Source organism: Rhinatrema bivittatum, chromosome 9, assembly GCF_901001135.1.
Source record: "Rhinatrema bivittatum chromosome 9, aRhiBiv1.1, whole genome shotgun sequence".
In the NCBI taxonomy this organism is placed as follows: Eukaryota; Metazoa; Chordata; class Amphibia; order Gymnophiona; family Rhinatrematidae; genus Rhinatrema; species Rhinatrema bivittatum.
The window spans coordinates 89,312,783-89,329,599 of NC_042623.1; the positions used below are offsets into that span (position 1 = coordinate 89,312,783).

Here is a 16,817-nt window from a genome sequence, read left to right on the forward strand (position 1 = left end):
GGGTTAAAAAACATGTAGATAAAGGTTAACCAGTAGATGTAGTGTATTTGGATTTTCAGAAGGTGTTTGGCAAAGTCCCTCATGAGAGGCTTCTACAAAAACTAAAACGTCATGGGATAGGAGGCAATGTCCTTTCGTGGATTACAAACTGGTTAAAAGGCAGGAAACAGTAGGATTAAATGGTCAAGTTTCTGAGTGGAAAAAGTGCCTCAGGGATCTGTACTTGGATCAGTGCTTTTTAATATATTTATAAATCATCTGGAAAAGAATACGATGAGTGAGGTTATCAAATTTGGGGAAGATACAAAATTATTCAGAGTAGTTAAATCACAGGCGGATTGTGATAAATTGTAGGAGGACCTTGCGAGACTAAAGTTCATCTGCCATTTGGATGCCCAATCTTCCAATGTGGACAAGTGCGAGGGTGTTGCATATAGGGGAAAAATAACCCTTGCAGAAGATACATGATGTTAGATTCCATATTAAAAGCTATCACTGAGTAAAAAGATCTAGGCATCATAATGGATAAACAAACTGAAATAGCTCAGTTTGCTGCAGTCAAAAAAGCAAACCATGTTAGGAATTAGGAAGGGAATGGTGAATAAAACGGAAAATGTCATAATGCCTCTGTATCGCACCTTGAGTACTGTATACAGTTCTGGTCACTGCATCTGAAAAAAAGATATAGTTGCACTGGAGAAGGTAAAGAGAAGGGCGACCGAAATGATAAAGGGGATGGAACAGCTCCCCTATGAGGAAAGGCTAAAGAGGTTAGGGCTGTTCAGCTTGGAGAAGAGACGGCTGAGTTTGTGATGTATCACTATTCTTGAGCTGGAGTCAGAAGGCTCCTCTAATTAGCATTTTTTTTTTTTTTTACTAAAACAGAGGCAATCTCCATCCTCACAGAAAAAGTAGCATTTACCACTACTAAAACATCACAAAGGGCCAACATACTAGAGGGTTTTTTCCCCATTGTGTCTAGTGGAAAAAAGTTTAGTACTTCTGGTCTTAAATAATGCGCCCTTGGTATGCAGAAACACTTGGGATGAGAAAAAAAAAAACTTAGGAAATTAAGATCTACTGCAATCATTTAAATAAAGCAAAGGACAAGTTGAAAGCAATTTTATGCAAAACTTACCAAAAGTTTTTTGCTTGAAACTGATGGCTTTCTATACATATAATAACAGTTTGCTGTCCATCAATTGTTTTACTATACACCTGTGAAGAAAAATTCACCATTAAGTCTTTCTAGAAGTACAGAATTTCTAGATTTAAAAAAAAATAAATCGTGATTTATATTCCACCTTTCAGACACTTCAAGGCAGATTATTTTCAGGTACTGTGGGTATTTCCCTGTCCCCAGAGGGCTCACAATCTAACAGGCCGATACAGTAAGGAGTGGTAGGAAGAGGTGCGTTACGGCCGGGCGCACCCGCGTTTGCTGCACGCACAGTTCGGATCACCTACCGCTCGATACTGTATTGAAATAGCATGCAAATGCAAGCCGCGTCCGAGGAGCATCCGGGAAGCGTTAGGCCCGCGCAATCCATTTTACTGTGCCAAGCACAACGTTTGTGCACTAAAAAGTGTGCCCAAAAGACGAGCGCATGTGTGCGCAGAACCAATACACTGAGCACACCGATGGCCTACAGAGGGCAGAACACGCAGAAGAGCACACAAAAAATGGCTGCCACGGTCTACCATGCAGCATGTAAGAAAAAAGCCTTAGTGCAGGGCCTAGCCCTCCAAGGGCCACAACCCGCCAGGCTGCCCAGTTCCCCAACCCCAACAGGAGCAGGAACAAACGTTGGCAAGGCACACCGAGAACAGAGACTGGAGGAAGTCCTGAAACCCCTCTGTCTCCGATTCAGGTAAGAAACTTTTTTTTTTTTTTTTTAAACTTTACCTGAGCTCAGCACTTAGCAGCTGAGTACAGAGATGGTCTCCGGCTGTGAGGGGAAAGAGCATCTGGCGTCACCGCCACACGGCCTCCTGCACCCGCTGCCTTTCAGCTGAACTAGCAGCTAAGATAACGGGAAACCCAGCTACCAGACCAAGGCACATCTCTGAGGGACCACAGAAATCGCCTCAGAACTCAACTGGGGGAGGGACCTTTAGGTATCATCTCAGGAGAGTGGGGATCTTTTTTCCTGAATTTAGAATTTAAAATTTCTCCTTTCAAAAAGCTCAAAGCAATCCCCAAAAGGAGATGCTCGCCCACCATCTCCTGGAGATGGAGAATATTGGCAGTCTAGGGTCACTGCAGGGTTATGTATACTGTGACGTCAGCTTGCTCAGTCTCCATCTGCTGGCAGGGTAGCATAAACCCACTGGTCCAGAGTCCATCCTGTCTACAAGCTAGGAAATAGCTATATTAACCACACTGAAGGCTATGATTGTTCATCCATTACCTATTTAATATCTCTATACTTTGCTTATTCAGAAAGGCCTGGAAAAACAAGAATAGGTTAAAAGGTTATTTGTTCAAAAGGGAAACTGAGTTGAACTCATGATTTTGCAGGACAATATTCTGGTTTGGTTTTATTTATTTATTTTAAGTTTTTCTATACCGGCATTCACAATAGATATCGCATCATGTCGGTTTACAATTAACAAGTGGATAGGTAACAAAAAAGGTAAAAACTAATATTTATCTTATTAATAATAATAAAAATAATAATAAAACATTAAACAAGAGAAGGCTAAGGTATGCAGTTACAATAAAACAAGGGAGTAATACAACTTGGAGCATAGAAAAGAAGCAGGGGATTAAATCGAAAGAACGTAAATGCCAGTCAATACAGGTTTTCATGTAGGCTGTAATATGTAGGTTCCCAAAAAGCAAGAGGATAGGCATACACATGTATACACACTATTCTGACAGGAAGAACACTGAAGAGTTCAGTCTGGAAAGGCTTCACAATTTTAGCCCCATCAGATTTTAGTGACATGGGGAGGTGTTGAAAGGACCAGAGGAAAATCTGTCCCTCTACATCATTTCATACACTGTACTGAATATGTAAATTGTATTCACAATATTAAAATGATAGTTCCATGCCTCTGAAAGGAATATCATCTAGACAGCTGTGCTCACCTGACAATCTTAAAATTCATGTTACCAGAAAAAGATTGTTTTGCCTTTGTGAAGAAAACCATTATTCATCAAGTATAGCACTTTAAGACAAGCAAACTGGCTTTAATACACAATATGCTCAGTTTAGGGCAGTGCTTCCCAACCAGTGTACCTTCACACCTGATCAGATGTGCCATGGAAAAGTCACCACTGTCTGATTCTCAGATCCAGACCAGCACCTGGGGTTCTGCTCTCAGCACCTCACAGCAACAAGAGACATCAGCAATAGCTCTTAAACATACAGAAACTCCTTTCTTAGAACATTTATAGTCACATATGCTTCCCCTTTCTAGCTACAGCATGAGCTCTGGAGTATGAAAATGAATAAGTACCATGCAGATTATGGCCAGTTAAGCCCCGCTTTGTTTGGCACACATCTTCCTCCTTTGAGTATTTCCAGCCTCTGTCTTATCCCTAGGCTTAATGAGACAGGAAGAACATGCTCTGAGCACTAGATGTGACTTATTCTGAGCGTTGGGAGCTGCAGCAGTGGAGGAGCTCTGGCAGCCACATGTGCAGCTAAGGTAACTGAGCTGTCTGCCTATGCCACACTGGCTTCTCCTTTGTCTTGCACTTGTATGTATTAGAGCAGCGCTTCTCAACCGTGGTGTCGCCAAGCAGCAGCAGGTGTGTCGCGTGCTACCGGTCTCCCGCTGCTCTTCCCCCCTCTTCCTTCACCGAGCGAGAGGCAGGCTATCTTCCACTGCTGCCTGGCAACTGTGGCTGGGCCTTTTCTTCTTCCCGCACCTGGCCCGGAACAGGAAGTGATGTGCAGTGGGGTGCGCAGGAAGAAGAAAGAGCCGTGCTGCATGAAAAAGTAGCAGCGGCGGCCCTAAGCAAAATCAGAAGCAGCCAGAAATCAGTACAGGAGACAGCAGAATTAGCCTCCCATGACCGATGGGATTCTTCTTTCTTGGCCTGCGAGGGCTGGAGGAAGAGGCTGCTGCAGCTACCATTTGTGCTCGGGGGGGGGGGGGGGGGGGGGGGGGGGGGGGGTTTGGGGGGCCAGGAAATATGAAAGACAGCCAGCCAGCAAGTGAGAGCATGTATGTGTGATTGAGAGTGTGCATGTGAAACTGACAGAGCCTGTGTATAAGTGAGAGCATTTGATTGAGATCATCTAAGTAAAGTGTGTGAGAGAGCATGTGTGCGATTGAGAGAAACTGGTCAGAGAGGTGATGTGTGTGTATATAGGAGAGACAATGGAAGCGACTGGTCAGGGAGATGAGTCTGTGTGTATGTGTGTGAGAGAGAAAGTGATTGTGGGAAGGAGAACCTGTGCATGTGGAGAGAGCTAGCATAGGAGTGAGAAGCCTATATATGTAAGATAGAACATGGAAGTGGGAAGCCTGTGTGTGTGTGCGTGAGAGACTGATCGGGAAGGTGACTGGTGTGTATGTAAGAGAGAGACTGGTCGGGAGATGATTGATGTGTGAAAGACAGAAACTGGTCATGGGGGTGTAACTGGTATGTGTGTGAGAGACAGAGAGATTGGTCGTGTGCCCTAAGGAAGAGGACCACGAGTACAGAGCTTCAGCCACTACTGTTTCTGGTGTGTGCTACTGGCCTGCATGGAAGAGGAGTAGGAGAGCTGCTGGAGGGGGTTAGTAAAGGTGGCTTTTTAAGGTTTTTTTCTTGATTGACTGCCATTTTAATTACTGAATATTATGTGATTATCTGCTGTTTTGAAATATTTTATTGGTGTTTGGAGAATTTTAAATAATTTTTATGAGTTTTTAATTGTTGGATATGATTCTGTTCATAGTTGTTGTGAAACATTTATTCTTCTTATTAGTACAGCTATACAATTATTTCTGGGTTGGGATCTATAGCTGCTTGGCTAGTTCTATTTTCCTAATAGGTGTATTGATGTGTAGGGCCTGATTTAATATTTGTAGTGTTGCCTTTTCATAGGTAGGGTTGTTACTGTTTGAGTGCATTCCATAATACAAGTATAAATGTGTGCAGATTAGTTTATGTGCATTACTGCAGATCCTGGGAGTATGTTAGGTCGGTTATGTGTATGTGGCCGAGGTGAGGTATTTTACTGTATCAGTCTTATTTGTTGTATTTTCTCAAGAGCACATGCATTAGTGATAAACTGCTGTCTTCATAAGTAGGGCTATTGAGCCTGGTAGTTGGAGTTTGTGTTGCTGCTACTGAGATGACACTAGAACCAGAATATATTTTTTGTAAGATGAATTGTACGGGGAATGTCATAATTCTGCTTTACATCCATAATTGTGGGTCAGAAGGGTTCCTGTGGATGCAAACTGTACTTTTACATTTAGCCCTATGATGTCATGTGTTCAGTGTGTCATGCATGTGAGAACCATCTGTCAGGTATGTCCCGAAAGAAAAAAGGTTGAGAACCACTGGTATAGAGAACTAGTCCTTGATGATGGGATCATGTGTCTTGGCCTCTCCCATTCTTTGTTTAAATTTTCAAAGAGACTGGCAGGTTTTTCAGTGCTTCCCTAACTCTTCTTCTGGCCATATGAATTGTCTCCATGTTTGCACTGCCTGCTCCATGGAGGTTGGTGTACCACACAAAACATTTGTTAATATAGGTGTACCTTGGGCTTGAAAAGGTTGGGAAACACTGCTTTAGGGTAAGCTCCTACAATACATGTAAGTCATACAAGAAACGTCTCAAAAAAGAAATAAAACAATTTCCACAAATCATAACAACCTTGAGACGATAGTGCCATTGAATTGAAGATTGAACAAAAATATAAAACAAAAATTGAAAAATTGAAAAAGAAAAAAAAGAAAAAAGGATACAAATGATTGCCGCAGATGATTAGAGGTCTGGGCGGCTCTCTTTTTGAAGTCACAGAGAACACGCTGTCAGGCTTGATGATGCGGCTATATACTTAAAATATTTATATTTTGGGAAGCGGTAATTCAATATAAGATTTTCTGATGTGACATTTCCTTTTTGTGTATAGTCATACAGGAAAACCAGAACAAGCTTTTAAGTCACAATAAATCAGAAACCTACTAAACTGCAGATCTCTAAAAATAAGTTTCCTGACTTTTTTTTTGAACTCCAAACAGCATCTGCATTAAGGACAACATTATCTTCAAACTCCCTGTTCAAAGTTTTTTTTTCCCATGAATCTAATTGATTTGGTTTTTCTCTAGGTTTACTCATTTCTTTTCTTGTAGAAGATTGTTTATATTTTAGCACACCAGAACTGCCAGTTTTGGGTGTGGTTACCTCCTAAGATTTTATAGGTTAAGCGTGGTCTATAGTATTGGAGTATGTAAGTAGAATGGGTCATTTGTTTTGATCTGCCAGCAGTTACTGTGTTTTTATTATAGTGCTATAAAATACAAGACCTCAAATGTCTTGTACAAAGATAGATTTCTTCTCACAGAGGCCTATATGTTTGTTTGAAATTTTTATCCAGTTCGGAAAGTTCTTAAAACATTGTTTTAATTGCCTTTAATGTATTTTTCCAAGCTTATTCAAATCTCTATGTTTCAAACTGTACAACCAAATAACCTATTTCTTATGCTTTGAAATATATCCTACTCTTCATATTTAGAAGGAATGCTTAATTTTTCATACAAACAGACCTTCAACATGGTTGATATAAACTGGCTTTGTTAAAGTGCTTCTCTATGAGCGCAAAGCACTTTGATAATCCAAATACGCCCAAGTGCTACCGTAAGAGCTGCTTAGCCAAATAGACTAAAATATAAGATCTCTGTCTTCTGCACACAATTTAAGACAAATAGGAAAAATATTTTTTTTACTCAACACAAATTCTGGAATTCATTCCCAGAGGATATGGTGAAAGCTGTTAGTGTAGCTGGTTTAAAAAAGGTTTGGACAAATTCCTGGAAGAAGAGTCCATAAACCATTATTAAAGCTGGAAGTGGGGAAATACACTGCTTATCCCTGTTAAGCAGCAAGGAATCTATCAACCTTTTGGGATCCTGCCAGTTACTTGTGACCTGGATTGGCTACTATTGGAAATAGGATATTATTATTATTATTATTTTTAATTTTTATATACACCGAAGTTCTTGTGGGAATTACAAATCACTCCGGTTTACATAAAACGATGAACTGCCCAACAGCGGAAGGGGGCTTTACATATAACTGTAGAACATAAGGAACAATAAAACCGGATGTCAATTTAACATAGTAATAATAAATATAATATAATATGTACATACAATTTAACTATTTAACGTAGTGGTGATGACCTGTCAAATCTACCATATAGATACAATAAGAATAATATAGTGAACTTATGGACTCAAAAATTGATTGTGAGGTTGTGGAGTCCTGATAGTAGGAATTGGTGAGATGTCAATAATTTAGGGATACCTAGTATTTAGGAAGTCCTCCTGTCTAAGTATCATTGAGAATCTGGGAATGCTTGTTGGAAAAGCCATCTTTTGATATTGGGCTTGATGGACCTTTGGTCTGAGAGTATGGCGAATCTTATATTCCTATTAGGTTTTTAACCCCTCTAGGGATATCCAGGTTTTAATTGTTGAGAAAACAAAGCAACAGGCATGGAATGGGAGCCTTCCCCACACTGGAAAACGACAGTAAAAAAATATTTTTATTCATGATGGATGTATAGATTAATAAAGTGTTACTTTAGGTAGTGCTAAACTCTTAAGGATTATATCTTGAAATGCAAACAATGAGCTGGAAGCCTAAAACAATCATGAGAAGACTACTGGTCAAAAAATAAAAAATTCCATGGTAATATACAGATTCAAATTTACATAAGAATTTATGATTTCAGGTATTTATTTTGTTGACTGGGATAGCTTTTAAAGGGCCAACAAAAAATTATATTATGTGAAATTTCAAGACCAAGCAAACAAAAACAAAGACTACAAAACTATTTTCAAGCTGTGCACACCCAGTGTGATGCAAGGTACTTCAAAAAATTCTTTGATGATGAAACCGCATCAGCAAGCCTGACAACGGCCGTGTGAATCACTTGCCGTTCGGACCACTCGCCATTTGCGGTGTTTATACGTCCGTGCAGAATGCTTTTTTATATTGTTTCAAAAATTTACGATATCTGTTCCTCCATGGAAAATTAATATTAAGCCCGACAACGGCCGGTGTTTCGCGATCAATATCGCTTCTTCAGGAGTCAATTGCAAAAGATCATGGAACAGATGCTGTTTAAAAACAGAGAAAAAAATGTGCATGAAAAGAAATATGATATCGTGAATATACTTAGCTTAAGGTGTCACAGCACGCAAACCTTTATCCCGGACGATACCGTCTCCACAGTTGATAAACTCCAGCAGGACAGAGTACTCTGAAAAAACCTACCCTTTAAAAAGCCCGCGATTTTGAGCACGTTGTGACGTAGGAACGTCATCCGAGAACCATTGCTATGGCAACACATCAACAACCAGCTGTGAATGAACGTGTAACGTTTCATTAAGGAAACAATAACCAAAATGCCCTATAATGAACAGGTAAATATACTTGAGATTAATTTAAAAATAGCTCTGTATTGCTTTTTATAGAAACACTTGATATTCTATTGCTGAGTTAAGTCCATTAGGTGCTGCTGTATCTAAGCGGTGTATCCAACGTTGTTCAGCGCGCAATAACTGAGTGTTGAAATCTCCCCCGCGCCAGCTAGGGGTCAATTGCTCCAGTACACAAGATTTTAAATCATCAAATTCATGATGATATTGAAGACAATGAGATGTCAGCGGGGCGGTCAACCTACCCGTGGTAATGCAAGACCGATGTTCTATGAGCCGAGTTTTAAGTGCTCGCTGGGTCTTCCCCACATACCAAAAATTACATGGGCATTGTATCAGATATATAAGTCCTGTGGAACGGCAATTTGTAAACTGTCTTAAAACCCAGGTAAAATCTATTTTCGAAAAGTACAGGGAAGATGTGTCAATCACCACATGACACACTGTGCAGGATCCACATGAGGTATGTGCGCCTATCTGAGCCATGGGTTGTGGAACACGTATATCAGAGTGAACTAATAAATCTTTGAAATTAGAATTTCTAGTAAATGCAAAACGTGGGATATCTTGAAACTCATTGTAAATCCGAAGTAAATGCCAGTTTTGAAAAATAATGCGTTTCATGACCGAGGTCATTGATGAAAATGGCAAAACGCAGGTGAGAACCTCTGTCAACTCTGTCTGTTGTGGTAAGAATAACCAATCCCGATTAGTGTACTTTGCACGTGTGTATGCGTGTTTAACACAACGTGGAGGATAACCTCTTTTCAAAAACCGATCTGTCAAAGATGCAGCCTGACAGCGGAATTCTTTTGAAGTAGTGCATAATCTCCTTAGCCTAAAAAATTGGCTCACTGGTAGATTCTCCTTTAAAAATCGCGGATGGGCGCTGGTGAAATGCAAAAAGGTATTAGATGCAATTTCTTTCCTGTAAATGGTGATCTCAAAACCTGTGGGTTTCTTCAAAATCTTAATGTCCAAAAAATTAATCACCTGAGAATTGGTCTCTGACGTAAAATGAAGATGGGAGTTGCACGTGTTAAGCCAACTCAAAAATGCCTGAAAATCAGAGGTCGAGCCAGTCCATAGTAGCAGCACGTCATCAATGTATCTCTTCCATGTTTTAATATATTGACCAAAGGGATTATTGTGGTATATCCATTTCTCTTCAAAAACAGCCATGTAGAGATTCGCCAAATCTGGAGCCATGGTTGCCCCCATGGCAGTGCCACGGGGGCATCTGTTCCATGATCTTTTGCAATTGACTCCTGAAGAAGCGATATTGATCGCGAAACACCGGCCGTTGTCGGGCTTAATATTAATTTTCCATGGAGGAACAGATATCGTAAATTTTTGAAACAATATAAAAAAGCATTCTGCACGGACGTATAAACACCGCAAATGACGAGTGGTCCGAACGGCAAATGATTCACATGGCCGTTGTCAGGCTTGCTGATGCGGTTTCATCATCAAAAATTTTTTTGAAGTACCTTGCATCACACTGGGTGTGCACAGCTTGAAAATAGTTTTGTAGTCTTTGTTTTTGTTTGCTTGGTTTACGGTGACAAGACTAGATTTGGTTCTTTTGTTTTTTGCATTGTCATAAATTTCAAGACCACACAGGCCCCTTCTTCATTCACTATAATCTTTTTTGTTGGTCCTTTAAGAAGGTATCGCCACTGCCAGTCTAAAGTTTTCTCTAGGACAAATACCCTTATCATCCAATCACCCATCCTGAAGCAGATATGTTCATAGAAGTATTTTATCTAGATACACCAGAATACAGATTATTGCATGACACAAATCATCTGGAAAAATTGCCCTTGCTGTAAAGAGCCAATAAGTTCTTTATGCACAAAACAAGTGACTTACTGAAAAGTCACACAATAAGAACATACGAAATTGCCATGCTGGGTCAGACCAAAGGTCCATCAAGCCCAGCATCCTGTTTCCAACAGAGGCCAAAACCAGGCCACAAGAACCTGGCAATTACCCAAACACTAAGAAGATCCCATGCTACTGATGCAATTAATAGCAGGAGCTCAGCTGGAATTTGTGCACTAACCAATATGTGACACTGCACATGATGCCAGCATATGCCCCAATAATGAATTCAAATACGTTTGCAGATCTAGCGCCCCCCCCCCCCCCCCCCCCCCCCCCCCCCCCCATCTCAACTACTTACCGTGCAGGCACCCCCTGGATAATGCTCTTTTATGTACGCTCTCACTGCAACATCCACTGCATTCCTCCAGGACTCTATTGCATTCTCAACTTCATAGGGCCTTGGATCACTAGCTTCCTTTCTCAAGTGATCAAATTTGAAAGCAATTTTGTTTTTTGGATCCAAATATTTTCCATTGCCCAGGTCTCCATGCTCTGTAATTAACACCTAGTAAGAGAGAGTGTTTTAAATTGCAAGCTCATCTTCCCTACAACTCTTTGGTATCAGACAATTTTATCAAAGATGCATAACATTTTGAGGAAGCTAAGCAACTGATGTTCCATGGTCTCTAATCAGCCTCCAAAAGCACAAATACAATTATTTTTAGCATGTATATTAAAGTTTTAAATAAAATCCCAGCAATACTCATCACATGAACTATCTCAGATGCAAGGGTGTAGATCAGGGGTGGCCAATCTATGACTCGGGAGCCACATGTGACTTTCATATGCAAAATGTGGTTCTTGCCCTCCTGGCCACATGGAACTGAGCAGCAATGCAGAGTACAGGAAGGGAGGGACTGGAGCAGAAAGCACACACAATTGAATAAAGCAGAGAAGAATCATTCTGCTCTAGCTCCTCTCCCCTCCTGACCTCCCAGTGATGCTGATTGCTGCAGAGGCAGAAGAGAGGGGCTGGAGCAGGGGTTCTCTGCTCATTTCTGCTCTATTCCCCTACTTCTGCAATCAGCAGCAGTGACGGACAGAAGGGGAAGGGAGGGAGTGAGGCTGAAGCCAACAGGACAGCAAAGAGTCAGCAACCTGCTCCAGATCTCAGCATCCTGTCCAACCCCCAGCCCACCTGCTGCCTAGAGCAGAGAGCTCCTCTTTGGGATGCAGTCTGAAAGGAAGGAGCTGGAGGACACAGCCCCAGGACCAGCAGCTCACTGTGCTTCCAAGGCTAGAGATTCAGCTGGAGGCCCAGAAGAGGAGAGAGAGCTCCAATCGGGCCAGAATAATTTGTGGCGAGGGAAAGAGGGGAGACTGTAGTTAATGAATACTTTGGGGCACAAGACATGAAATTAATGTTGGGGGAGGAGAAGGAACAGGATGAGAGAGAGACTGGTGTGGACAGGGTTTGGGGGGGGGGGGAATGAGAAAGACTGTGGTAGGACTGAGAACAGGATAGGATTGAGAGAACATAGCAGGGACAGGATGGACATATTGAGAGAGAGGTATAAATATTGTCACCTTCCCCCAACCCCTTATCTTTTGGAAACATGAGGCTCTTTGGTATTGTGCATTCCGATTTCTTGGCTCTTGGTGTGTGAAAGGTTGGCCACCCTTGCACTAGAAGATGTATTATGTTTTGTTTTTTTAAAACAGTCATTACATATTTCACATTCAATAGCACAGAATTGGCATGGCGACATCCAAATATACAGGACATTCTGGGGAGGTGAACTGTTTTTTCCTTTGAGGGGGGAGAGGGCAAACATAATTTGGAGTCTCCATTTAAATCCATCTCCTCAGATTTTGAGGGCAGTGTTAAGGCTGTAGTGCTGACATATTCCTGACTGATAGCCTAGAAAACAGCAGCTGAAGAGAGTAAACCTTGGAAAAACAGACTGTTACACACCTAATTCTTCTATTATTTTTGTTAGGTCTCTAATTTATACCAATGATGCAATCAAAATGCTAAAAAGCATCAGTATCCTTGCCTAACATATGCTGTGCTCCGTCACACGGTTCTCTTTCTTGTCAGTCTGGACATAGCCTGTGGAACTGCAATACTGGATATCAAGCAGATAAATTCAACAAGCACAAAAAAAAAAGCAATGAAAGAAAAGAAAAAAACAGTTTAACAATTTCTTGCCATGTTTCCCCAGACATTACTGGCTGGCATTTGCTATGGATCCATTATTCTCATCATGCTGTCTCTTTGGCTCTAAAATGCCATCATGTCTGCTACATGCATCCAGTGGCTTAGCCAGAATTGATTTTTTGGGTGGGCACAAGGTTAACATGGGTGGGCTGTAGGCATGCAGGTCTACTAGTTTTTTTTTACTGATAATGCCAAATTATGCAGCATAGCATTCACATCTACGCCTAAGTATGAGGTTTACTTAATGATACAAACATAATTCATGGTGATTTGTGGTACTTTAGCCTTCTTATTATTACGATTTTATACACGGCTCCTACCTGTCCATAAATTTTGAGAGCGCGGTTGTGTTGCTTATATTTAAATTGCTAACATCTCAAAATATAGATATATATTTTTACCTTTGTCTGATCTTTGTATTTTTCTAATCAGTTGGTCCTGGTCTCTTTTTCCCATTTTTTCCCTTATAGCTCATTTCCTAATTCCTTTTCAGTGTCTTTCTTCTATTACTGTCTTCTTCCCTTCCACATACACACACACACACATACACGCTTTCTCTCACAGACTCCCTCTCACACACTCAAGCTGTCACTCTCATATGCTCTCCCCCCCCCCCCCCCACAAGCTCACATTCAAGTTCTCACTTTCTCACCCCTCCCCAGGCTTATATTCTTATGCACACACAGACGCACATCCAGGCACCCATTCTCACCCACACACATAAACCCAGACTCCTATTCTCACCCACAAACCCATGCTCCCAGTCTCACCCACACATATTCAAGCTCCCATTCTCATCCATACATATACACATTTAAGGTACTATTCTCACCCACACATACACACATTCAACCACTCATTCTTATCCACATATTCAAGCTTCCATTCTCACCCACCCACACAAACCCAGGCTCTCATTCTCACCCATATATACACACATTCAAGCTCCCATTCTCACCCACCCACAAACCCAGGCTCCCATTCTCAACCACACATACACACATTCAAGCTCCCATTCACCCACATATTCAAGCTTCCATTCTCACCCACATACACACCCAGGCTCCAGTTTTCACCCACACACACTCCCATTCTCATCCACACATACACATTCAAGCACGTGCACAGCTTCCGCTTTCTCCCCCAGAGCAGGAAGATCAGCTGCCTCTCCTGCTGCCACCGGCCTCCTGCTATCTTCGGGCGTCGGGCCGTACTGCCTGCCGAACTTCCTGTCGGGGGGGGGGGGGGGGAGAGCGGAAGCGCAGCGCACAACGTCCGCTTCCTCCCTCCCCCCCCCAAGCAGGAAGATCGGCCCGACGCCCGAAGATAGCAGGAGGCCGGTGGCAGCAGGAGAGGCAGCTGATCTTGCTGCTTTGGGGGAGAAAGCGGAAGCTGTGCGCGGCGCTTCCGCTCCCCCAAACAGGAAGTTCAGCGGACCGTTTGGCCCGAAGATAGCAGGAGAACGGGTGGCAGCAGGAGAGGCAGCTGATCTTCCTGCATTGGGGGGAGGAAGCGGAAGCTGCGCGCGGCGCTTCCGCTCCCCCCCCCCCCCGAACAGGAAGACCGGTTGGCCATACGGCCGCAGCAGCGCTTCCCCATGTGTGCCGTGATGGCGCGCGAGGCGTGGGTTCTCTTGTTGGCTGTCGCGGGGTTGGGATCCCGCGACAGCCTTGCAGTTCCGGTGCCAGTTGGGTGGGCCTGGGTCTAAGTTGGGTGGGCAGGAATCAGAATTCACAATGAGAGCAGGAATCAGAATTCACAATGAGAGCATGGACTTAAGACTGGGACAGTCAGAATCAAAAATATGGGAATAAAATAGATGAAGGGGCTGGCCCGGTGACTCAGTGGCACAGTGATGTGGAAGGCCCCCAGTTCAATCAATGATTTGTCTTCCATTCCCCAGGTTGGTTAAGGATGCTGCAGAGACTGTTGCAGTCCCCAGGAATGAGTTGTGGTCATCGCTGATGGGCGACTTCTAATGGCCAAATTCAGGGCCCATGACTGCCAGACAGCCTTGGTGCATGGCTCCTGGCTGAGGACTGTCGTCGTAATGACCAGACATGTTGGTGTTGAAAAAGATTATAAAACAGGGAGAAAATCCCTAGGTAGCTGTGAATGAACTCTCAAAACATCATGATCCTAATATGGGTAATGGTGAAGCGTTATTTTTATTTCAACTTTATGCTCATTATCCACCAGAAGCCTGAATAGTTTGTACTGCCTTCAAACTGTTTTGGGAAGTCATGAAAACAATTAGTTTTGTAATTAATATGATGCAATTTGAGAGACCTTCCTACAGTTTAAAGTTTGAAAGTGCAGTTCAATCAGCTTCCGAGGAAGAAAATAACCCCAGAAAGCGAACACAATGCTGTTTATAGGATAGAAATCAAGGGGTTCAGCTTAACAAAATGAAATGAGACCATACCAATACATAAGACCTTTGCAGTGAATATTCAATTTGAAGTCACTACTACTTCATGGCCAATTTAACTGTACATAGCCTGCAAATAAAACAGCACTATGCACTGGAAATCCAAGAAAACAGTACAATCTCCAAAGAGGGCTTCTCGATAATATTATCAGATTAGATTTGTGTTAACAACTCAAAAGACGTGCTGTGCACCAAACCACTGCTTGTGCTCTTAACAGAGATTAAAGAAAAATGCCTTGGGGGTGCTGAGGATCTACTAATAAGGAGCAAATTGCAATACATTCTGATTTGAACAGAATGTTTTGCTCTGCAACTATTTTAATTTTGTGATGACTTCTTTTACATTAATTAAAACAAATGATTAGTGATTTTGTTTACTCAGGAATGAGGATGGGAACAGAACCAGATACCCTTCAGACAGAAAAGCTTAACTTAATTTGCAAATGCTAGTGGAGACAACCACATTTTGGGTAGACTTGTTAACTTAAGAGCCAAATGTTATAGGTAAAGACAATTTAAAATTATATATGTAAAAACATAGAAGAAACATGATGGCCCATCTAGTCTGCCTATCCATCCCATTTGTCTAAGCTTACAATGCCCACCACTGCCTCAGAGATCCCGTGTATTTATTCCATGTGTTCTTGAATTCAGATATTGTTTTTGTCTCCACCACCTCCATTGGGAGGCTGTTCATGAATCTACTACTCTGTAAAGAAATATTTCCTAAGATTACTCCTGAGTCTACTCCCTTTCACAGTCATCCCATGACCCCTTGTTCTAAAAACTCATTTCCATTGAAAGAGGCTTGCCTCCTGTGCATGGAAACCTTTAAGATATTTAAATGTCTCTATCATGACTTTCTTTCAGGGTGTACATGTTCAGATCTTTAAGTCTATCCCTGTATGCTTTAAAGCAAAGACCAATGATCATTTTAGTAGCCACCCTCTACTCCAATCGGTTTATTCCTTTTTAAAGGTGCGGTTTCCAGAACTGTATACAGAATTCCAAATGAGGAATCACCAGGGGCAATATAACCTCCCTTTTTCTGCTGACCTTTCCTCTGCCTATGCAGTCAAGCATCATTCTGGAATACTATCACTTTATCCAGCTGTTTGGCCACCTTAAGATCATCAGATACAGTCATTCCCAGATCCCACTTTTTTCAGGCTTAGAAGAATTTCTCCTCCAATACTGTACCTCTCCCTTGGGTTTTTGCATCCTAAATGCATTACTATTTTTTAGCATGAAATCTTAGCTGCTAGTCTCTAGATCATTCATTGACCTTTGCTAGATCCCTCATGCTTTCTACACCTTCTTGGCTTTCTGCAGTTTTTAGTATCAGCAGCAAAAAATAAACCTTTTCTGATAAACCTATGTCGTTCTCAAAAACATTGAAAAGACCGGACCCGGTACTGAACCCTGATGCATACTGCTAGTAACTCCTCCCCCCGCTCCAAAGTAAGGAGAAATTACTACTTATCTGATCATTTCCTTTCCTCTAGTAAGGGCAGTCAATCCCAAGGAGTAGGTTATGCACCTCTACCAGCAGATGGAGACTGACATCACTGCTATATTGTCCCCCCCTGACATCAGCCCTCCAAGTATTCTCTGGAAAAGCCAAACTGTGGACAAAACTGATTATACTAGATCAACAGCCAAAAATTCATGTTTCTCAACCAACAAGGAGGAACATATCTAGCAAACTAGGGGCTAGAGAA

At 42.0% G+C, this 16,817-nt stretch overlaps 1 protein-coding gene across 2 annotated transcripts in view; it reads right to left on the bottom strand.

Moving 5' to 3' along the window:
• Positions 1-16,817, bottom strand: part of CAPZA2 (capping actin protein of muscle Z-line subunit alpha 2) — a 111,491-nt gene that overhangs the window by 15,618 nt on the left and 79,056 nt on the right. For both annotated transcript variants that reach the window (XM_029615642.1, XM_029615643.1), the window contains exons 5-6: positions 10,803-11,009; positions 1,139-1,218 (exon numbers count right to left, since the gene is read on the bottom strand). In XM_029615642.1, coding sequence (XP_029471502.1) covers positions 1,139-1,218; positions 10,803-11,009 — 287 coding nt within the window. The remainder of the gene's footprint in view (positions 1-1,138; positions 1,219-10,802; positions 11,010-16,817) is intronic.